The sequence below is a fragment of the Pectinophora gossypiella genome, chromosome 22, assembly GCF_024362695.1.
Source record: "Pectinophora gossypiella chromosome 22, ilPecGoss1.1, whole genome shotgun sequence".
Lineage (NCBI taxonomy): Eukaryota > Metazoa > Arthropoda > Insecta > Lepidoptera > Gelechiidae > Pectinophora > Pectinophora gossypiella.
In genome coordinates this window covers 9,994,576-10,018,767 of record NC_065425.1, presented here as the reverse complement: position 1 = coordinate 10,018,767, position 24,192 = coordinate 9,994,576, and the positions used below count along the sequence as shown (strand labels likewise).

Genomic DNA, 24,192 nt, shown 5'->3' with positions numbered 1-24,192 from the left:
CGAATATAGTTTACACTTGAGTCGTATGGATTCAGACGTCACACACACATGCGCGCGTGTACGATAACGTCAATGTGTGGTGTCTGTGTAAAACGAGGTTGTTTGTATGAAGTGTCCGGGGTGTGCTTCTACTATCGTGTGGGTTGTGAGGTGGATTACCAACCCCATCAACCCCGGTGTCATGGTTACTATTGACATAATAATTAAACCTTATTTATAAAAAAAGACGTTAGCTCAGCAAAATATGTTATAAGTTAAACACTTTATTTAAACGACCGTTTAGTAAATAGTTATATACATAAACCCACGCCTGTGGTCGCTAATGGGGTGTGCAGAGTCACAAGTATCTGAAACAGAACTTGCAGCCACTTTTAACACGAAATATATCGGAAAATATCTATAAACGTGTATTTTATTCGCTAACAACTTACTTAAATCGTTTAACATTTTTTTTTTATTCTAACGCGCATCAAAATTCGCAACTAAATATTAATATTATCAATGAAGTTAGTTACGAGTAAGTGCAGTAACAAAGTAGATATTTAATTAAAAAACGATTTAACGTTATAAGTTATAACAGTTACGTTGTCCTACGCACATCACTACGCCTGCTAAGAAATATGAAGTAATGAAAGAGTACAAATTACATACGAGAGTTGTTACAAAATTGTAGCTTCGAGACAACTAGCGTTTATGGCAACGGAATGGAAGGATACAGCCTCACTACGTCCGTTTTGTTATTAAAAAATAAGTAGGAATGTAACTGGAGATACGCCATTTTGTTCTGACGATTAAAATCTACTTACATTGAATTTTCTTTGTTTTAATTACAATTAAACCATTCCAATTTTTTTTTTTATTTATTTCCAATTTTAAAACTTACTTATTTTAATTTTTTACGCTAAAATGGACTCAGAATTCTTAGGACCTCGTATCAAGAGTGGCTGCAAGTTAACTTCATGACTATGCACTCATAATCAGTTTTATTTTTTAAATTGGAATTAATTTGACAAGAACTTTGATTTCAAATGCCTATACATTTTTTGTTTTAATTTTTATACTGTTGTATCGATGTAACTAACCGGAAATTGTATAAAATGTCAATGAATTTTAAATGTACTTATACTGTAAATGTTTTACAAAATAAAAACTGTAATAAGCCATTATGTTCCTTTGACGAAATCATTTAATAGTTTTTATATTTTTTTAACCCCAGGGTTGCTTTTGACGAGTTTCTATTATTTATGCAAGAACTTTCAACTTTTTGAATGAAAGAAATTTCACACTATTTTTTTATCATATAGGTCGTTGCTTTATTTTTTATTAATGATTTTTTGTCTTGTTGCCATTGTTCAAATAGATATAGAATTGTGATGATTATAAACAAAGAAGTCAAGAAAATTACATTGCTGGGTTACTTTGTAAAGATGTGTTTTTCAAATAGATAGCTCTTTCATCCAATCTACATAACATAGCATCACGCCTGAATCCCCTAAGGGGTAGGTAGAGGTTTATAGTATACCTACATACCCACTCCCTGCCAGCTTTTTTTCAGTCCCATGTAATAGATGGTGAGCCTAATGCCTTTAACCGGGCACAAATCCTGCAAACCACGTGATATCAAATCCAATCACGAAGACGAATTCAATGGTTAATATAAATCTACCACTTAATAAACTTCACATCTAATAGTTTCCTAAGCCGTAGCATTACATATTATAAATGTTTCTCTTTGACCTGGCAACCCTATTCCAGCTGTGGGTGGTTGTATGCACGATCCACACGCAGTGGCCTCGACGCGACGTCTTGACATTTCACTAATGACATTATAATTGCGACCAGCGCCACTCTCCAAAGACCTCCCCTCACCTACTCCATACATCAACGCAAAGGTCACGAAACATTGGCACCCTCAAAACGATATCAATTACGCCCAACGTCATTGTACGTCCAACATTAATATTGAGATATTATCGTTTTAACATACAAAATATAAGGCCTTAATGAGGAGTTCGCAAAATAAGATAAAACTGTCATAACCCGCCATTCTGTCCGCCTGTCAATTTCATTCTGAAAAAATAAACTCATGTCACAGATAAAAAAGGCGGTAAAAGTAATTGGCCCCTAATTAGAACAAAGAGTACTGCTATTTTCTTCATAAATGTCAAATTTATGTTTTTATTTTTTTGACGAAGGCTCATTGGAAGCACCTGTTGTTACAATAAAATAAAAATTATGAAACGTTTTTGGCAATTCATGCCAGTTTTATTTTAACACAACACAATTCCTTTTTATTTAAACATTCCTTTCGCTTTTTTATTGAAATGTATTCGATTCTTGGAAAGTTGCAATGCGCAGGTGTAGGCAGGACAAAGATTTTTGAACGATAACTTTGACTTTCGTTTCTTCAATATTTTTTCCTTAGTGTTTCTCAAATGAGAATATTTTGAACATTTACATGTTTCGGTGGTGGTTGCATTACAAAAGGGCTTCATAGACACCATGATTCTACCGATGAAAAGGTATTCTAATTCAAAATTGAGTAAGTTGAAACTGTCACTTAATCGATAACAAAAATTGGATACCACATTTACGTAGTGAAAAAAGTTTTCTGAAAAGCACTTAAACTGTGGTTACCTTTAAATTGCACGATAGCAAAAGTTTTTATCAGATAGTACTATAATTAAAAAATAAATAACAATATAATATGACTTGGCTGTATGGGCTATAATCCGTTTGCCTGTCCTACGGACAAAATAACCAAAATAAAAATCAGTTAGGTACCTACTGCCAAGTTTATATAATCATTTATTTACTATCGTTGATGTTATAATAATCGTGTATTAATTTTTAATTCTAATTGTAATAATTTTGTACATTTTTTTTTAAGAGAAAGTGGCAAATTTTATTTTTTTACAAAACAATATACAATATGTCGAAAAATAATTATAAAAAAACAACCCATCATACTTGATATTCATATTTTTATATCTAGATTAAGAACGAATATAATTTTATTGTATTTAAACATAATCATTGTCGCCTTGGGACTCTACCTGTAGGTAGACAATGTTCTTGCAACTTAAACTTAAGGGAATAAATTGAATTGAATTGAGTTGAATTTCTGCCGCGTTGCTCTATGCCTTCAAAAAAATATTTATCCCAGTCTAATGTTGCCAACATTGACACAAATAATATTGTCGCATCGGCCTATATGTATATTTAGCTGGCATTAAATCTATGTACAGGGCGATTAAACAATGAGTAGTTAGCGAGTAGATATTACCCGTAATCGGCGTATAACGACAATTTAATTATACAGGGTGTTCTGTCAACGCAAATGTCGATTTCGCGTGATGAGCTGGTGGTAAAAACAGCTCTCTACATCTACTTGACTGTAATGAGTTTTCACACTTGTATAGTAATTGAACGGTGTGGGTGTCTTGAGAAAAAGGTTGGTGGGAAACTTCTACAAACCCATCACAGGCAAAAAAAATCTGCTGAATTCTGAGTTGATAAAATCAAATGAAATTTTCTGTCCGAAAATTCACGATTTTTTTTCTGTTGCTCAAGGAGCAGTTTCTTCTAAGCAAGCTTTGGGTACAGGAAAGCTTTGTACAAATTATAATAGTAGGGTTAGTGCATTCTAACATAAAAATAATTAAAAGAACTAGGTACCTACATCTTTTCGTCGTTTCGTTTCATTCAGATTTTTTCTGTCAAGTATTATGTCATCCAGGCAGCAGTTATATAGGATACGTACATAAAATGATCTATAATAATATACATATTATATACTTAAATAAATCAGCACAATTCCAAGAAGTTAAGTAATTATTTTTTTATTACTACGGAATATTTCATCACATAGATAACCCGCTAGAGTGTCAGAAAAGACATAAAATCCAACTTTTTACGACTCACTCACTGATAATTTTTAATGACATCTCTATCAATGTGTTACTAAAGATACACTTAAAATAAATAATTTGAAAGTTATTGTAAACAGACACATTATTAAAAATATATACGTATGATTACATTTTATTGACGTGTTTTCAAATATTAATTAAATACGAGTAAACAATCTTTATAAATGTTTATATTTATTTACTTAATGAATGATGGTAATGTATGGGTCGATTAATAAAATTGTTTCCAATATAAACCGTCTCAGAGAAGCGGTGGTGAAGGAAAACATGGTGAAGAAACCCGTACTCCCGAGAAATGCATTTTCGGAGGTATGTGACCTGACCTGTATTAGTAATTTATAATTTTATGTATTTGTACTTTTTGTTTATATTTTTTATGTATTTGTACTTTTTATTTTTTAACATTTTTTGTACTTATTTATTGTTTGTTATTATTTATTTTTTCTATGGACGTTAATATGGTCTGAAAATAAATTATTTGAATTTGAATTTTGTATTGGGATGGTTTTCCCTTCGCGGGTTGGAAGGTCAGACAGGCAGTCGCTTCTGTAAAAAACCGGACCTGTCAAATCTTCAGCTTAGATAAGCCGACCCTGTGAGAAACGGGATAAGCAATGGGGATGATAAACCGTCTCAGAGACGGCCTGAGCCGAGGTTCGCGCCAGTTGGTCGGCCTCAGGCCTGTTGTCTTAATTTTCTGTATCGAATGACAGCCCTCAGTGGATGATGAGCTGATCACCTTACATTAACAAATCTGTGTCGAAAGTGTCTCAGTATTATCTGCAAGTTAATTATGTCTCCTATTTTGAAGTTTTATTTCGCATTTAAAAAGATGTCGGATAAAATTATTTTATTCTTATTCAATAGTTTTTGTTTTTATTTCATACCATTTAAATATTATTTAAAGAAAGTTTACATGCTTTATGTTTTTAAATTTTATTTTCATTTATTCGTCTTATTAATTTGTTAACTTATAAAAAATATGCTGTCGCCGCACTCTTTATTGATTTTGAGGAATAAAACTTGGAAAGTTTCTCATTAGGCTGCTTTTCCACCAGAAGTGTGCGAGTAAAATGTGTCGTACGAGGATGTATAGCTGTGCTGTGGAAATATGTAGGGGTTTCCACCAGAGCTGTGCGAGGTAAATGTCTCGTACGATGAAGTGTAGTGGAGCTGTTCAAATGCGCAAATGTGCGATCCTTCGCACACATTTCTCGCTTGTTTTGTACGTAGAAATATCGTTTCGCTAAACCCTTTTCCGCCAGAGCTGGGTTGAGCGAGGCTAAGAAAATGAAGTGATTCTATTGGTGGATATTTTCCTCGCACACCGCTTAGCTACCTCGCACAGCTCTGGTGGAAAAGCAGCCTTAAACGCAAAACCAGTTTACAATTAAATTATTATAAAGCATTTATTGGACTAATAACGGATAATGACTGTTACACAGTATAAAGATTTTAAGTTAAAAAATATTATATTAATTAAATAATTAACGTCTTATTGAATGAGGTCACATGTTAATAACCCACAACTGTCTGTAAACTTATTAAGGCGCAGACTGAAATGTCAGTCAGACGTAGGCACTCTCCGTAAAACTGTTGCCGTTCTATCGCTAGTTTGACAATCGATAGATGACCTTGAAAATCATCTATACAATCAATCGTCTTCTTCTATCGTGTGGGTTGTGAGGTAGAATACCAACCCCATCAACCCTGGTTCAGGGTTATTATTGAGCTGCCATAGGCCCCTGACGTGACTCAAGTAAGGACCACGTACTAACATCAGTAAGTAACCGGGACAACGGCTTAACGTGCCTTCCGAGGCACGGATCGTCTCACTTACGAACAATCAGGTGATCAGCCTGTAATTTTCTAACCAATCTAGGGATTACAAAGTATTTTTTTGATATGTCCCCACCGGGATTCGAACCCGGGACCTCCGGATCGTGAGCCCAACGCTCAACCACTGGACCACGGAGGCCGTATAGCTTTGATATAATTATTATACTATGCCGCGGCAGCATACTACGATGGCTGGTTTCTTTCTGTGGCCTTCCCAATGTTGCCCGACATCTTATTTTTTTTGGCGGAAATGTCAAATCGGTCACTTATCAATTAATTAATCAGTTATTTCTAACGTACTGTCCCTTAACGGTTTATTATCTAACACTCGATTATAAAGTTAATTATTCTCAATTATGAATAGAAATCGCGCATCATCAATTAAAATAAGCGAGATTGAGTTATTATACAATAAAACTTATTGGATGATTGGCCGTGACTTGTTGGATTCGTAAACTGAACGCGTCGTACAATATTTTTATGTTGGTAGCACTGACGAAACCTTCTGTTTAGGGTTCCTTCCATATAATTTATTACACTGTTTTAAATGTGAAGTTTTGTGTAAGTATTTTTAGTATCTTATCTTAAATTTAATATCTTATTACCGTATCAATAATGTTTAACGAAGTAGTTCGAAGTAAATAATAATTGCAGGTAATATAACGTAGCGTGTTTTTGTTATAGAGCGTATTCCGTGGCTACCTATAATAATTATCTATTATGCTCATGTACATTATTAACTGCCAAGCTATCACATTCTTAAACCTCTTGCGGCTAAGATTTCCAGACACAATAGTTAATAATGGTGTTTGGATTTTAAAAGGAAATTCTGTCTTACGACTTTAAGCTTTAAAAAGACTCTTATTTTAATTAATAGTTAATTAATTGAATAAACATATAAGCCCTGCCTACTTCAATATGAATTAATTAAACTCTCATACCTATTCATACCAACCTAAGCAATAATATGTTAGGAATGAATAATTATTTTGAACCCCTCATTTACAAACCAAACTCATGCTTGCCTTGCTTTTAAAAAGAGAACCTTTTTAAACGCACGATAGATTTTGAAAATCGAATTGGTGTTTGAGCAACAGTATTGTGCATGGTTTGTTACTTTTTTTATAACTATCAAGAGAACGGTTCGTGCGTATAAAGGTACAGCCACACTGCATGTGTTATGATATATGTTTATTAGTGCGACAAAATAAACAAGCCGAAAGCCGAAAGGAATTCGAGTTAGCCTTTAAACTTTAACTTATAATTATACTTATAATTTGTTTAAGGTTACGTCGTCTCTAAGATGATGGGCTAGTGACCTGTTACTAATATGATTCTTCAAATACATCTTAGGTAGGTAGTAGAATTACAGCTAGTTACATAATATGTAATTTAATTTTTTGACGTTCAAAAAGCGCTAACTTTGTAAGCCAATTTTGAAAAATAAACATTTTTGAATTTTTTTTTTAGGACTTAAAATGTAGCCCTTCCACTTGCGGTTGTCCCCACACAGACGTAGGAGACTTAGAAAAAAGGCCACATTGAAGCAATTCATCTAAAAAGCAATATTGCTATTTGACATTTAACATTGCGTACTTACTTTTGTATGCGCAAATGTCAAACAAAATGCTACTATTTTAGATGAATTGCTTTGATGTGGCCTTTTTAATCCCCTGGTTTCGAACTACAGGAAAAAATCACCAACGTATTTTACTCTTATGCATAAATATCTATCTATGTCTGCTAAGTAAATATAGGTCAGCGTTGCCAGATTTTTTTTTGCCAAGTCGGGATTTTGGAACTTTTTGAGTGAAAAAAGCGGGATTCTTTCGTCGAAAGCGGGACATAGTAAAAAAAACGTATACGAAACGTATGTATACGTTTTTATAAGTCGAGTTATTCCCGAAAAGCGAGACTGAGCCTGTCCCGCGCGGGACATTAAATTTTGATTTAAATAAAAATCGGGACGTCTGGCAACGCTGCTATAGGTATATACTCATAGTAGCAGCGACAGCAGAGCACCCAGTCTGAATTTACCTTTACGCTTTTTTATTGCAACCATACGTGATAGTTTCAATGTTTGGATACAGCACAGGTTTTGTATGTGTTACTCATATCTATTGTAACTACATTTATATTTGTATTCGCATGTACCCGTTTCGCCTTTTTGAATCAATATTTGTAACCGTTGTCCAGTTTTTATTTTTAAACCGAGTTTTCTTTGGTTTTTACGTGACATAAGCAAATTTTAAGAATATGCAATAGATTTGGGCGGATGAGACGTTCGATAAATAGGGCTATCAAAGTAATAAACTAAATTCTACTACAGAATTTAATATTCTTTATCTATCGTGTGGGTTGTGATGTGGATTACCAACCTCATCAACCAAAGCCAAAGGCTCTTGACACGGCTCATGTAACGACTACGTACTTATATCAGTGAGAAGTAACCGGGACCAACGGCTTCACGTGCCTTCCGAAGCACGGATTACCTTACTTTCAGACAATTGGGTGATCACCCTGTAATGTCCTAACCAAACCAGGGCCTCACAGTGATTTTAGTGATATGTCCCGGGATTCGAACCTGGGACCTCCGGATCGTGAGCCCAGCGCTCAACCACTGGACCACGGAGGCTGTACTAGAGAATTTAATGAGGGCAATAGAAAAAAACAAATACGCTTGTTACAGACAATTATTCTAATAACCCTACAGACGTCCCAAAATGGTCGTCCGTCACTAGTCTATACAAAACAATGCTCTCAAGTCAAGATGATAATTAATCATGTTCAACCGGCGCTGCCAACATTGTAAATCATTTCCAACTACCGATCTCGACCGGGATACAAAATGGCCGACATCGTACAGTTGGCGGGAAAAGCGTAGTTTTTTTAAGTATTCTAATTTTGAACAGTAGTGTTTGCTTTCATTTCTGCATATTTTTGATACTTAGTCGTTATTGTAATGTATTTTTTTTTTAAGAAATTAACAAATATCTTTATATTAATGCTTATGTTAAGCCAAAATATGCTTCAATGTCTCTTCGTATTTAATGTTCTTATTTAAATGTTTACATATAAATTATATAAGTACATATTTAACTCAGTGAGCAACATTCTATTACAATGAAAACTTTGTGGAAACAAATGTTAAGCCAAAAACTGTAACTATAAAACACCCAAAAAGTAACTCCAATAAAACACCTCAGCATGACATTTCTATTTCCGACCGTACAGTCATAACAGGCAATAAAAATGGTCACTTCAAATCTCTAATCGTCCCACTCGCACGGCAACAAAGTAGTCTCAAATTACATCCAATTATAAGCCATTCAATCCTTTTAGAAGAATATTGTAAAAAAACAGGCTAACAATCATGGTAATTAAGAAAAAATGCGCGTAACGAAAGATGTGACGTGCAGTGCTACCAACGTTAACAAGGCGGATGGTAGGGATGTGCTGGTTCAGCTGTCGACATCGACAATTTGTTTTATTATATGTTTGTTCAACTATTTTTAGTCGTCGTGTACAAAGCGAAATTATAGTGATGATTTTCTTTATACTAATTATTAATACATCAAATAGTAACTCTCTTGCGCTCTTCACTTTTGCAAAAAAAAAACAGTGTTGTTTTATATAATCTCAACATTTCAACTGCATTTCATACAACTTACTTAGCAAACCTAATGCAGAGTATCACCGTCTTACCTGTCACAAACATAATAATATAGACAAAATCATAAATCGTCAATCATATATGACGCCAACGCCAACTTAACTTCGCATTGTGTCCATAAATGGGGAGGATTGCCACTCATTGCAGACAATTTTATGATCATTTGCGATTTCTCATGACCACGATAATTTTCTGTGGCCATATAAAGTGGGACATAACAAATCGAGCACGAAATATACATTTATACTGACACATTCGGTGTTAACGAGATAATGCTATAGTCGTGTGTAAATTCAATACTTTATTTATTATGAAGACGCTTGTAACAGTGTTTATAAAGTTAGGAAATTATTAATGATACATTTCCGTTGTTTGTCTTATTTAAAAAAATATCGTTATAATAGTTATCGACTATTAATGAACTATTTAACCCCATCCCTACAAAACAATCAAATTTCGAACACAATGACATCGGTTGATAATCGCGGGCGTTCTCGTCACATAAAGGTTCTTTGTAGAGACATTACAAAAATATATTATTTTTTTCTTTTTAAAGTGACGGCTTTGACACTGGCGGGAGCGTTAAGCCGGTTTAATTAAAAAGGTCTTTTATATTGTTAGTTCATAAAAATAATATTGTTATTTTTGGGGTGGCATCTCTTGATACCGTAGGGATGGGTGTTATTTGCAGAATAATATTTTCTTTGCGCGAGGGCGCGAATTAAATGGGGGTTTTTTGTTGACACTGATAATGGAGTTAATATTGGAGTTACGGGGGTTGAAATTGCTCCCGATTCTATTGGGTACGGTAGTATTAACTCTGTACATAGATAGACGTAACTGATAGGGGGTAATAAAGCACTTATTGTCAGACAAAGAATAATATAAAGAGAACATGTGAGAATTTTAACTAAAATAATAATGAAGAACTTTCCAGGCTACGTTCAGCAAAAACAATACAGATGGCGTTGTACAGCTTTAACGTGATAATTACCTATTTTCTCATTACTCGGGTACGTAATATTCCAAAATACAATGTAATGGCAGAAGCAATGTTTAGTACGACCTACTCTGAACCGGCGTGCGTATATGAAGCGATTGATGAATGTGAAGGAAGCAAGAGAAGTGTGTCAGGATCGAAGCAAATGGAATTCTATAGTCTCTGCTTACCCCGGTGGGAAATAGGCGTGAGTTTATGTATGTATGTATGTATGGCATATATAAAATAATTATTGCTTGATATTTGGATCACATTATGTATAGAATTATGTTGCTATCTATATTGCTTCAGAATAATAATGGTTCTCGGTGGCGCAGCGGTAAACGCGCTCATACTGCGATTGTTGAAGTTAAGCAACTTTCGCAAAGGCCGGTCATAGGATGGGTGACCACAAAAAAAAGTTTTCATCTCGAGCTCCTCCGTGCTTCGGAAGGCACGTTAAGCCGTTGGTCCCGGCTGCATTAGCAGTCGTTAATAACCATCAATCCGCACTGGGCCCGCGTGATGGTTGAAGGCCCGATCGCCCTATCCATCCATAGGGAAGGCCCGTGCCCCAGCAGTGGGGACGTTTATGGGCAGATGATGATGTGTTTTTGGTGTATTACAGAAACGACATGTAACCAGGAGGTCATAAGTGCAACCAGTTAATTTATTACTTTGCAAGAAACTGATTGTACTTTTGCACCTTATCGTACATGGAACTTTAACATAGCTGGCGAGGAATAGATGAACACAGGATACTGTATGTGATATTGTTACGTTATGCTTTTTTTCCTTTGCCAAAAAGGAAACTTAAACATTTATGAGAGCTTGTAACCAAATAAACATTAAAAAACCCAATGGCAATCGCCATTTTTTTTATTGCATTTTTATCTTCTTTGTCGTCAAAAATGTATTATATAAAATGTTACTTTTTTATTGTTTTCTATTACTTACTTACTTTTGTTTACTCTAAATTGTACATTAATATGTTATAATTTACTTTTATGAAAGGCTAGCTCGCCGATTTATTTAAAAGTGTTTGGTAATAACAAATGTTCAGGACCTCCGCGGGTTTCCCTAGTGCGCCAGTAATGTATACATGTTTAAGTTTTTTGATAAATAAACATATTCTATTTTATTCTAATCAGTTTCCGAGTCCCAAATAACGTCAATTGCTATAAATATGTGACCTATAACAAAGTCATTATAATTAGTACAGCGTAGGCAACAGCAACATTGTACTGACGCCAATAAAACGAACAGATTTATTGAATACCGTCAATTTATCATATAATAATTACCTTATCATATTATAATTACGACTAATATAACGATAACAACAGTGTATGAAGCAGAGACGTAAGGTTATAGGGTATCAGTTGAGGTACTCAGTACGTTCAGAAACAAAATAGACAGTTATGAATGAATAAACGAAAACACGGATTTTAAAGAGCGACTTTTCATACTACGTTCCATAAAGAAATTTTATTTTTGTTTTTGTTTTCCCCGAAGGGTAAGGCAAAGGGAACTATGCCCATACAGCCATGTCTTACGTAATTTTTTTTCTTGATGATGAATGAAATGATGAAAGGTGATGACTATGAATGATGAAACCTAAGCCTCCACACTCGGAGCAGACTCCTACTCCGAACCCCAATAGAATTAACTCAAAAGTCCGCATAAACTTTCGAGTTATGAAGCGGCTTGTCGGCACGAAGCGAAAATAGATAGGTACGTACACTTTGTTTATTGAATATTATTCGAATATAATAACACTGTCGCGAATGTTTTCCGACTAACTTAATGCAATCATTAACCACAAAACACCATTTCGTATTAATTATTTAGATTATTCAATGAAGAAACCAACTGTCCCATTTCCGTTCCTGCCAAAAAACCTCTACTTAAAGACATTAAACGAAAATTTTTAGACATATATTTTTTTAAACATTTGATATTTTTTATAATTAAGATTGCTCTTTTTATAACATTTATGATCACTTGATCGATTACGAACAATTGTTCTATTTTCTATCAACCGAGAATGTTTATTTTTAATTTAATTAATCGATTCGCCTATTTTTAATGCCCATAGCATCTTTCTTTTTATTGATATCAGTTTCTAATAGAGCTACTTCAATCCTTTTTTTGTCGAAGGTGTTTTTAGGATAATATTTGTATTTTTGTTTAGGCAAAATAATTGAACGATTCTGAAATAATTAAGTTATTATTTTGTTACTTAATCAATTCTTGAAAAAGATATATTTAATCCTCTTAAGTTTTCGTACCAAAAGTGTAAGCATTTTTTTTTATTATTAAAAATCACTGTACTCCATTCTCATAATTCTTGAACGTAACTTTTTATAGTAATTACGAAATGGGCGCGTATTTCGGTCACAGGTCACAGATAATATAACAAAATAACTCTACCACAGATAAGAACAGCATTTTAATGAGCTATTAAAATATTGAGATTATTATGAAGATAATAGTTGTATAATTGAGTACGTTATTTACAAAGTATCGGTTATCGTTAATTATTGTAAACTAGTGAAATGGCGTGGCTTCGCGTGGGATTTTTCCTCAGGAGCCTACTTAATAAATATAACGCTGTATATATTCGCTTAGTACTATAGGTATACATATGTTGTTTAATATTATGGTTTATGGATACATCACGATTTTTCAACTTAAGTTTGTTGGTCAACGCGTATTCTAATATGTTAACTAGCTTCTTCCTCCACTCGTCTAAGGCTGCGTTTCCATTAACGCGGATTTGTGCGGAGATGTGCAGGAATCGACCAATCACCGTGAGGGAGGAGTGACAGAGCGTCTTCGTTTTTCGCTCTCCCGAACGCTGTGATTGGTCGAATCCGCACATCTCCGCTCTTCTCCGCCCATCTCCGCGTCAGTGGAAACCCGGCCTAAGCCTCAGCTGAGCATTTTGGTATTGTAAGTTAACATTTACGTCTTCGACTTGAGGACTTTACAAACTGGAGTCGAGAACATCATACTGCCAACAAAATAATAATTCAAATACATCTTTATTCATCAGGTAACATGCCTAGTTACACTTTGAATCGTCATATTTTTACATAACGCACGTCTACTCCGCCTAAAATTACTGCAGCTTCTCACAACCTGTATAGCCAGGGAAAAGAAGCTGCAAGAAAAACCTCGGCACAGGGCTCAAGATTTTGAATTTGAATTTTATGTACGCTTAAATCTTTTTGATGCGGTTTTTTTTTATAGATAAAGTGATTCAAGAGGAAGGTTTATATGTATAATGACATCCATTAAATAGTGGAGAAATATTGATATTTTTGGGCTTTTTAATATGATGTCGTAAATAATTTAATTTTTTCCTCAGCATTCAGCGGGTCCCTAGTATTTTATGTAACTCGAGTTAAGGTTGAGGCGCCGTTCAAGAATACCGATTTTAAGCGGAGTTCCAGGAAGCCCATAAGGTCGTCTCGACTGAGGACAGAGTCCAGGGTGGTTCGAGTGAACATCTTAGAATACGAGTGTAAGGCCCGGAATCACAAGCGATATAATCATAAATATATAGCGGCTCAATAGTAACCCTGACACCAAGGTTGATGGGGTTGGTAATATACCTCACAACCCACACGATAAGAAGATAATACCTACTTCAAACTATTAAACCGGCGCACGCTTTTCTAAAATAATGTAAGCAAATTAAAAATCCTTCTAATCCTTTCCAAGAAAAAACGTGGTTCTTTTATTTTACCGAAGACATCCAAAACCCGACAATTTTAATTTCAAAAGCGAGAACGACTTAAAACGGTAAAAGGACTAAAACAAGGATTTTAATCCTATAATCCCTTTGCTTTGTTTTTAAAAGCGATGCCAATTTTACCGCTACTATTGAAGTAACGGGAGTCGGGACAAAAACAAAATTAAAAACAGTTTAATCTTTTTGTTTATTCTACTTTAGATAAGGTAACAACTCAATATGCCATTGCCGAGCCGCCAAACAAGTTTAAAAACAAAAAATATCAAAGAAATAAACATTTTTCAAAGCGCCGAAGAAGGATTACGCGGGTAATCTTTTTACTTTTTTCTACTTTCTTTTTTAGGCACTGACAACGTTCCAATATGCGTTGTGTTAAGATAACGGGTGTTTATCTCAATGGGTTGTTGTGAGATAAGCTACTTGAAGGAAACATTTAACTCTGTCAAAAAAACAGTGATTTTTATTTGGAGTTGATTGTGATAAGGGAGATTTAATGTACTTAATGTTTATCTTTATTAGGATGTCGATTTGTTGCAACAGGCTTTGATATCCGACGGATGCGGATGGTTTTTTTTTACAGTTTATGTAGGTAGCTACAACGTGACAGTATATTGTGGGAAATAAAAAATATAGATGTTTATTGTATAAAAGTCTTTTTTAAAGTAAATATATAATTTCGATCCATTTTTTTGCCAACTTCCTGAATTGTCTAATGCAATTAAAAATGTGTCAATTATAGGGTAGGTTCCATCTCCTATTCCTTTTTTTATAGATAATCCCGTGGTATCCCGCCGGTAACAAGGGTTATAACTAAAAAAAAGTTACTAGGTACCTAGATAATTAAAATAAAATTGTGTTTTTATTTACTTTTTTTAATTTATATACCTAGGTAGGTGTAGAGAATCATTTATATTTTCTAAAATATTTTGTTCTGATTGCCAAGTTGTATTTCTGTTTACGCTCTACATCAGCTGGTAATGTCATCATCATCTTCTTAGCGTTAGAGTTATCCCATTTCTGACAGGGTCCGCTTACTTAACCTGAACATTTGCCAAGTCAGGTTTTTTACAGAAGTGACTGCCTGTCTGACCTCCCAACCCGCGAAGGGAAAACCAGCCCAAGACAGCCGGTAATTTAACAATATCAATTTTTCTCAATTGCCCTTGATAGGAGTATCACCATCAACTTCATTAGATTCACCTATCATGTCATATTTGATAGCCGATTATGACACCCTCTTTGGACGTGAGTCAACAAAAATGACTAAAAGTGTTCCGCTATCGGCGTTCCCTTCAAGATATAACTTGAGTTCCTCTAAGGCATGACTGAATAGGCCCCTTCTGAGTAAGCTCATTACACCGTCGACGCTGTCTTAACCTCTTTTAGAGGCAGAATGATGTCAAAAACAAACCAATTTGATTTAAAAAAAAACTAAAAGCTCTTAGGTTCAAATGCATACCATTTCTGTTCTTGTACTCAAGACTTCTATGTTAGGTAGGTACTTCCTATGGATTTTCCCATTTATCAAAGGTGATAAGAAACTTACCTCCAGGAAATCTATGAGGGAATATCCGTCCGTGCCTGTTGATGAGCCAGGGGTACAGCTGATAGGAGTCTCGAGGCACTGGAGCGGCGGGGTGCGGGGGTGGGTGCGGCGGCAGCGGAGCTCCAAACCCTTGCTGCTGGTGTGCCAGCGCCGCCGCCAGCGCAGCCCCTTGGAAGTGAGCCAAGAACTGGTGGTGGTGGCTCTGCGCATCCAAGTATGGAAGCCTCTTCAATTCAGGTGAGGGGAACACTGCTGGCAGCGCGCTCGGCCTCAGCAGCGGCCGCGGCGACGGACTCCGCGGAGACGCCACCGGCGACGGCGACCCCGGGCTAGCCAGCGGCGGCGACGCCTGCTTCGGCCGCTCCGAACCACCCACTATACTGTCTATACTGAATCCGATCTTCGGCTTCGATGGCACCGCCACCACAGGGGTCGGTGCGAGAGGCATCATGCTTTATCACACGACAGGTCCGGCACAAAAACACCAAATTTCAGAAGCACATGTCACACAGAGCACAATCCATGGTGACGCGAGCGCGCGATACGAACGCCAAGGCGGCGCGCGGCCGAATGAGCCCTAGAGCGCGCTCGACGCCCGGCGAGCGGGAAAAAAAATAACGAACATGGATGCCTGTGCGCTGATTGGTCGACAAACGCCAATAGGAGGCGGCGCGTTCCTCCGCCGCGCTCTTTATACGAATTTTCGTGCCGCAATTGGTGGAAAGGCGTGGGGAGGTTGTATTTGAATTTGGAACGCTTTCCCGGTGGGCGGTTTGAGTTAGGAAGTTGCGTTTTACCCGGGCGGTTGGAGGTTACGGCGGATTTGGTAGAGATGTTTGGACGAGAAATGCTCCCGTATTCGGCCGGTTATCATTCAATTAAGGCACCTTCGGGCAGGTTGTTCGAGACCGCTCCGGCGGCAGTGTCCGCACGCTCCTCGTACGGGGCCCAAATAATATTTTCAATTAACTCTAATACTTCATTACCCCTAATACCGCGACAGACGTGAACACTCAACGATTTCCAATTTGAAAATAATTGATCCCCACAAAATGGCGGACTTCATGTTAATTATTGTTATCGACAATAAAATAATAGTTGCCCGATGTAAGATTGTTTTCTTATGTCGTTGAATTAAATTTTAATGAAACGCGATAAGATTTGAATTTCACGCAAATTTTCCGGTATTATAAACTAAACAGTGTTTGGTAAATACTTTGATTTTTTAATTAAAATTGTTATGCTTTTCAATCAGCGGTGATTGATTTTTGTTTTACAAATATTATTTGATTACAAAATAGGTCCGAATCGTATCTGCAACTTTAATTTTCTCCGATAATAATTTTATTTGAAAATAAACTATAAAAAATATTTTAATCTAATTTTCTTTGCCATTTATATTGAGGTACGTCTACCTACTTGCATTACCTATCAATTTATTGATATTTTTTTAACCTGTTAAAATATTTTTAAGTCTAAATAATAATTAACATTCATAAAAATGAAAATGTTAACCTATACTTAGGTATAATCTATGAATATTTTACTCTAAAAGTGTTTTTTTTTTCTCTGGTAAAATATGAGAGACTGCCTACCTACTTACCTATAAGTAATTTAAGATCTTATTTTACATAAAAAATACTATGTTTCATACACATACCTACCTAAATTTCATTTCTTTCTTCTTCGAACCCTTTTTATCCCCTCTGGGGATGTAGGGCTCGAATAACAGATTTCGACTCCTCGCGATCTTTTGCAGCCTCTAGCTTGCTCCCATGACATGCGGAAAGTTTTTGCTTCCCGGGCAACCGAGGGTCGCCAGTTCTCTTTAGGCCGCCCTTTTGCGTTTTCCACGCACACACCAAGGTCAGGTTACAAATTTAATTTACTTAAAATTATTTTAGGGTTTTATTTTTATTTATTTCATATATCCACATATCCTAGTCAACATCTTGGTTTACCTATTACTATAGAATGAGGAATAATACTACATATAGAACGGCAGTTCTCCGCTCCCCACCAGCGGCCGAGCTAGGTTTACCTCACCCCCTATCCGTGTTACTTTAGTCTTTAATCGTACGGGCGTCAGACGTCACACACACAGATGCGCGTGTACTAGAACGTCAATGTGTCTGTAGTGTCTGTGTAAAACGAGGTTTTTTTTGTATGAAATGTCCGGGGTGTGTAAATATGTTTAAAAACGTATACCGATTTAAATACTCCTGATGCAGCAAGATGTCAGAAGCCCGGCCAACTGGGTACTGGAACTGGATCCTAGGTCAAAGATAAAATATGAAACTCTATTTACTAAATAAAGACAGATCTAAAAACTTATTTATGAATTTCAATCAAGAAAATGTTCTATGTTTAAATCTATGGTTTAAGTACCAGGTAATAGGGGGCGAGCCTATTGCCATTAACCAGGCAGAAATCATAGAAACAACGTGGTAGAGTTTGAGTTTTATTCAGTGGTTTACAGCCCGAGCCTAGATTCGAACTACTACTTACTTAAATAATGGCCCCGATTCCTGGAGACACCGTCTAATTTTATTTTAAGTTATATCTGTCACTTTCATATCCGTCGAAAAAGAAAGGGACGGATGATTCACAGCTCTTAATTTTAGGAAGAATGAGTAAATGAACGTGTCGGGTTATTGACTGATGTAAAATTTTTAGACGGTTGGTTTAGATTTGTGCTTAAAATTGACGTGTGTTCCATAAATTTTATGCTTGTCGATTACCCGTCCCTTTCCTATTCGGCGGATAAGAAAATGACAGATATAACTTAAAATAAAATTAGATTGTATTTACAGGAATTAGCACCAATGTCTGAAAAACTTAAAAAATATTTATATAATAATTAAATAAATAAAAAAGAATTAATTATTAAGTTAATAATATTTATTTTAATATTTATTTAATATTTATATAAATAAATAAATATTATTTCTTCTTTTTACAAATATACTCTTAGATATACCTTTTCATTTAGTTCAAGAGATTTTTTTCTCTACCTATCGCAGTCACTAAAGTGGCTAACATAGACTTGTAAAGTTACCCAGATCGGACAGCTAACAGATTATACTGAATAATAATTACACGCGAACCTCCCACTCTATGGCATATACTTACATACTAATTACTAATTAATTTATAGTCCTAAGTTAAGTTAGGTTTTTTTTAAAGTGCAGTTTTCACTAACACAGTTGGATCGACCATTATAGACGGCGATACGGCTCACCACCTATCACGTTGGTCTAACAGAAAGCTCGGTGAGGTGTGGGTACTTAGTTCATCTTGCGATGGATGTAGCTCTGACTACCCCAATTGGGATATAGTCGTGAGCTTGTTACGATTTTTAACTTTTTTTTTACTGGAGATCTCAGTACCGGGTGAGAGCCGTCGGCGCTCCTCATTTGTCCGGCCAAGTAGTTAGGTAAGGACGATGGCTGTGCATTTTATTTCTACACACTTACAGATAATTATGGACTCAAACGACTTGTGTTTCTGTCCACCCTGTGGGAAATACAGGCGTGAGTTATTTATTTACATGATTATTGTTATTTTTTTAATTATACATATACATAAATAAAAATGCATTTGTAGGAAGTATAGACTGCTCAAATGTTATAATGTAATTTTTACTTCAATCATTTTCAATTTGGTATTTTGGTACATAACATAACATAAACAGCCTATATACATCCCACTGCTGGGCACAGGCCTCCCCTCAATCACAAAACCGGTAATCGGTATTTTGGTAGGTACTTAGAAAATCTAATTAAATGATTTTATTAATTCAGCAGTTTGGTCGTTGCGTTACATTTGCGGTGTTAAATTTATTGATAGAGTGAGAAACAGTGTGTGTGTAAATTGTATCTAATACTTTAGTAACTCAATTACCCTTTTCGGCCTCAACCTGCCCTTACAACAGTTATAGAAAGATTTTTTGTATGAATATAGATTTTCCGCAGATGGCATTAACTACTTGGCCGGACAAATTGGGAGCGCTGAGGGCTCTAATTATCCAGCCATTTCAAACAAAACCCAACTTAACTCAGCCTCATTGGTTCAAACCATGCGTTACCAACCTCCATTCCACCCTGTATTCAACTATTCAAATTTGGTCACGCTCACCACACCTAGCTCAATAATACCACAATTTCTTGCCCGTGATAATACACAGATTGTATCTGTAATCTTGTTATGTTGGTAATACTGTTGTTCGTTATGTTCTCCACGTTGCATAACCTGTGGCCTTAATCCCACGGTGCTAATGAAACGGTAGAACGATGGATTTGAATAATAAAAGGGTATTATTTTAATTTGTGATTTTCTTTATTGTTAGCTCGATTAGTTCGTTGTGTGTTGTTTTAAATAATTTATCTTACGGTGGTAAAGTAGGATAGTTTCCAATTAGTCTTTGTTGGTCGTAGTTTCCAATTAGTCGAATTATTGCGATGACAGCTCTCCGAACGGCGATTCCCGCTACGGCGAGTCTTTTTACGGCGGCGAGTGGTTTGTGGTACAGTTTGACCCATGGCTGTATGTGATTCATCGGAATGTGATTTTTCAAAAAGGCCCTTACGCAGTTTTTAGTATACATAAACAGCTTATATACGTCCCACTGCTAGGCACAGGCCTCCCCTCCTTCAAAAGGAGAGGGTATGAAGCATACTCCACTACGCTGCTCCTCTGCGGGCTGGTGGAGGAGGTTTTAAGGGTTTATAGCCGGGACCAACGACGGCTTAACGTGCTAATCAGACAATCAGGTGATTCAAGCCTGTAAAGTCCTTACCAAACTTTTTCCCTGGCTACACAGGTTGTGAGCTGCAGTAGTTTTAGGCGGATGAGACGTTCGTTATGTAAATAAATACGATTGAATGTGTAACTATGTTACCTACTTACTGAATAAAGATATTTTTGAATTTGAGTTGAAATCTGTTAGTGGAGAGGAAAGTTTTGACTCATCGTCCTTTAGCACTCTTGTCCTAGGGGGGTTAAAATGGCCACATCGAAGAAATTCATCTAAGAAAGCAATATTGCTATTTGACATTAGTTTGCATTGCGCACTTATTTTTATATGCGCAAATGTCAAATTGCAACATTTTAATGTTGCCATTTTAACCCCCCATGACATAAAAATGTAAATAAATCGACCTATGCTACAAACAGGATGCAAAATGAAAATATTTCGCAAGTGAACGAACTCTAAACACCTCGGATAGTGAACAGTCAACATTAAGCAGTCATTTGTAATAAAAACAGGTTGCTCCCTCTATTGAATTTTTACAACGTCTTTACACAAAACATTATGTATGAACCTTCGAGTTTATGTAATAAATAGGACGTTACTCTTTAAGGTGTCTGAACGTTTTCAAAACATAATAACATCGTTGGGTCGATTAATTCTTTCAAATATTTTTTTCTCAGACGACCTAAGCCGAGGTTCGCGCCCAACTGGGCACCCTCCTGTTATCTTAAACGTTGTACCGGGTGAGAGCCTTCAGCGCTCCCCGTTTGTCCGGCCAAATAGTTAATGCCATCTGCGGCAAAAAAACATCGTGAGGAAACCCGCAATCCCGAGAAATGCATTTTCGAAGGTATATATATGACTTAACTTGTATTGGACAGGCAGGCCCCGATACCGACCCCGCCGGCATGGTCGACGATTTCCCTCATTCAGCGCTTATCGCTATCGACCCACTAGGGTCGATTAATCCCTTCAAATATTCTTCCTCTCAGACGACGCCCTGAGCCGAGATCGCGCCCAACTGGGCACCTTTAGGCCTGTTGTCTTAATCGTTCTACCGGGTGAGAGCCTTCAGCGCTCCCCATTTGTCCGGCCAAGGAGTTAATGCCATCTGCAGCAAATCTACAATAAGTCACGTCAAAAAAAAAAGAAAAAACATCGTGAGGAAACCCGCATTCCTGAAAAATGCATTTTTATGTGACCTAACCTGTATTGGGCTGGTTTTCCCTTCGCGGGTTGGGAGGTCAGGCAAAGTTTTTGTAAAAACACGGACCTGTCAAATCTTCAGGTTAGGTAAGCGAACCCTGTAATAGGGGCATAAAATAAAGAATCCAATGTCGAATTTTATGTAGCTCTACCTACCCCATTACGGGTTACGGGCGTGAGTTTATATAAGATTCTGCTGTCTGTCTGTACTCTATATTGATTGAAATTGATTCTTAGTATGAACCACCCCACAAGTTGCAGACCGTGAAGACACATTACATTCGCATACTATGGAGCTATACAAGGCATTGCCTACCGCGCAGTAATAGGGTCCAAAACACAACATTACCGAGTTAAAAGTGTACAAACATTAATGGGGCGTGCCTCCTCGGTTCAGTGGCGACTGATTGTCGATAACGTAGGGAGGGGATCGGTCGATGTCGATGGATAGGGATGACCGAGGTACGAGACTCCTATATTTAGGAATTATGAAAATCTGCTTCTATCGTGTAGGTTTGTGAAAATTATCAACCTCATGAACCCTGGTGTCAGGGTTTTTACTGAGCCGCCAAAAGCCCTGACATGGCTCATGTACCTAACGACTACTTACTTACATTAGTAAGTAGTGACCGGGACCAACGGCTTAACGTGCCTTCCGCAGCAGGGATGATCTTACTTTTTCGATAATCAGGTGATCAGCCTGTAATGTCCTAACCAAAGTAGGGATCACAAAGTGATTTTTGTGATATGTCCCCACCGGGATTCGAACCCGGGACCTCTGGATCGTGAGCCCGATGCTCAACCACTGGACCACGGAGGCCGTTGACTATGAAAATAATGAAAGTACTGCCGAGGAGTGGGTGAATATTATACACCTCTGCCTACCCCTTCGGGAATACAGTCGTGATGCTATGCTATGTAGTTATCTGTTTACAGGAGTAGTAGTAAAAGAGAGTGGGGTTGAACCGGCGACAGCGGTGTTCGGTCACGAGCATTAATAATGTACACTTTGGTACCATGTCACATTAACTTTCTTGACAAAGTGAACTGTAAGTCTACATTATATTGCTCATGACTGTTCATACAAAATGCGCGTTAGGGCCTTACTGACCAACCTCTTTCATGTATTCCGTGGGAGCAGCGGACTGCTTCTAAACGTAGACGCAAAACGACTCCATACATTCTCCATACATCGAGCTTTTTCTTAATCTACAACTACAATAACGGCACTGATTCCAGTGCATCATCATCATCATCGTCAGCCCATTAACGTCCCCACTGCAGGGGCACGGGCCTTCCCTATGGATGGATAGGGAGATCGGGCCTTAAACCATCACGCGGGCCCAGTGCGGATTGATGGTTATTAACGTCTGCTAATGCAGCCGGGACCAACGGCTTAACGTGCCTTCCGAAGCACGGAGGAGATCGAGATGAAAACTTTTTTTTGTGGTCACCCATCCTATGACTGGCCTTTGCGAAAGTTGCTTAACTTCAACAATCGCAGACCGAGCGCGTTAACCGCTGCGCCACCGAGCTCCTCAAGGAAAGGGACGGATAATCGACTGGCATAAAATTTATGGAACACATGGCAATTTTAGGCAGAAGTTTTATATTGGCCAATAACCCGACAGAATTAATTTGACAGCACACGTCAAACGAAACCTATGAGCGAGATGCCTATTTTATTCACCCGAGTTATTCATTCATAATAAAATGAACAGTTGTCAATCATCCGTCCCTTTCCTTTTCGGCGGATAAGAAAATGACAGGTATAACTTAAAATAAAATTACTAACCGTCTGCAGGAATCGGGGCCAATATCAACCAGTATCTCAATCTAATAAAAAAAAAACTAAATCGAAAATGTCTGACTCGGGCCGGATTTGATCCCACAAGCTCTTGTCAAGCCAATACACAGGGCCTGTTTCATAAAACCTACAATTGTAAATTACAATGACAATTTGGTGTTCATTACGTAGCTAATATGAAACTGCAAAATATTCGTGATCACACACTCCGCAATGTACATCAAATTGTCCTTGTAAGTAATTTAAAATTCGTCCCTGACGTTGCAAACAGACGTATCTGCAATTTTCTGCTAAAATAAATTGTGTCTTAATGACAATAACATAAGGTGCAAATCAGATCCGCCAAAAAATTGAGATAGGTACGTCACTTTGCGACGTCAGGGACCAATTGTAAGTTTTATTAAACAAGCTGCAGGTCCTCGTTCTGTCCATGCAAAATATATCGCGCCTTTATGGCAATGCCATTTTATTTTCTCTTTCTGAGTTTCTCTAAGCATAGGTTATAGGTTTAAAACAAATATAAATTTAATGTTTTGCTTTTTCTGCTGTTGTAAAGTAACCACGGTACATACCAATCAGTTTTATCGATAAAACCATTGCCCATCCCTAGCGGAATCCATCATAAAAATGTCGTATGGAACAATAGCGTTGTGTGGGCTTCGCGGGCGGTCCGACGGTAGCTACATACGGCATGGTT

At 36.9% G+C, this 24,192-nt stretch overlaps 1 protein-coding gene across 3 annotated transcripts in view; it reads right to left on the bottom strand.

Moving 5' to 3' along the window:
- LOC126377187 (homeotic protein empty spiracles-like) overlaps positions 1 to 16,284 on the bottom strand; it is a 352,173-nt gene extending 335,889 nt beyond the window's left edge. For all 3 annotated transcript variants that reach the window (XR_007567796.1, XR_007567795.1, XM_050024882.1), the window contains exon 1: positions 15,730 to 16,284. Coding sequence is in view for 1 of the 3 variants with exons in the window: in XM_050024882.1 (XP_049880839.1) it covers positions 15,730 to 16,180 (451 nt within the window). In the remaining 2 variants the exon portion in view is untranslated. The remainder of the gene's footprint in view (positions 1 to 15,729) is intronic.
- Positions 16,285 to 24,192: the final 7,908 nt, after the last annotated feature.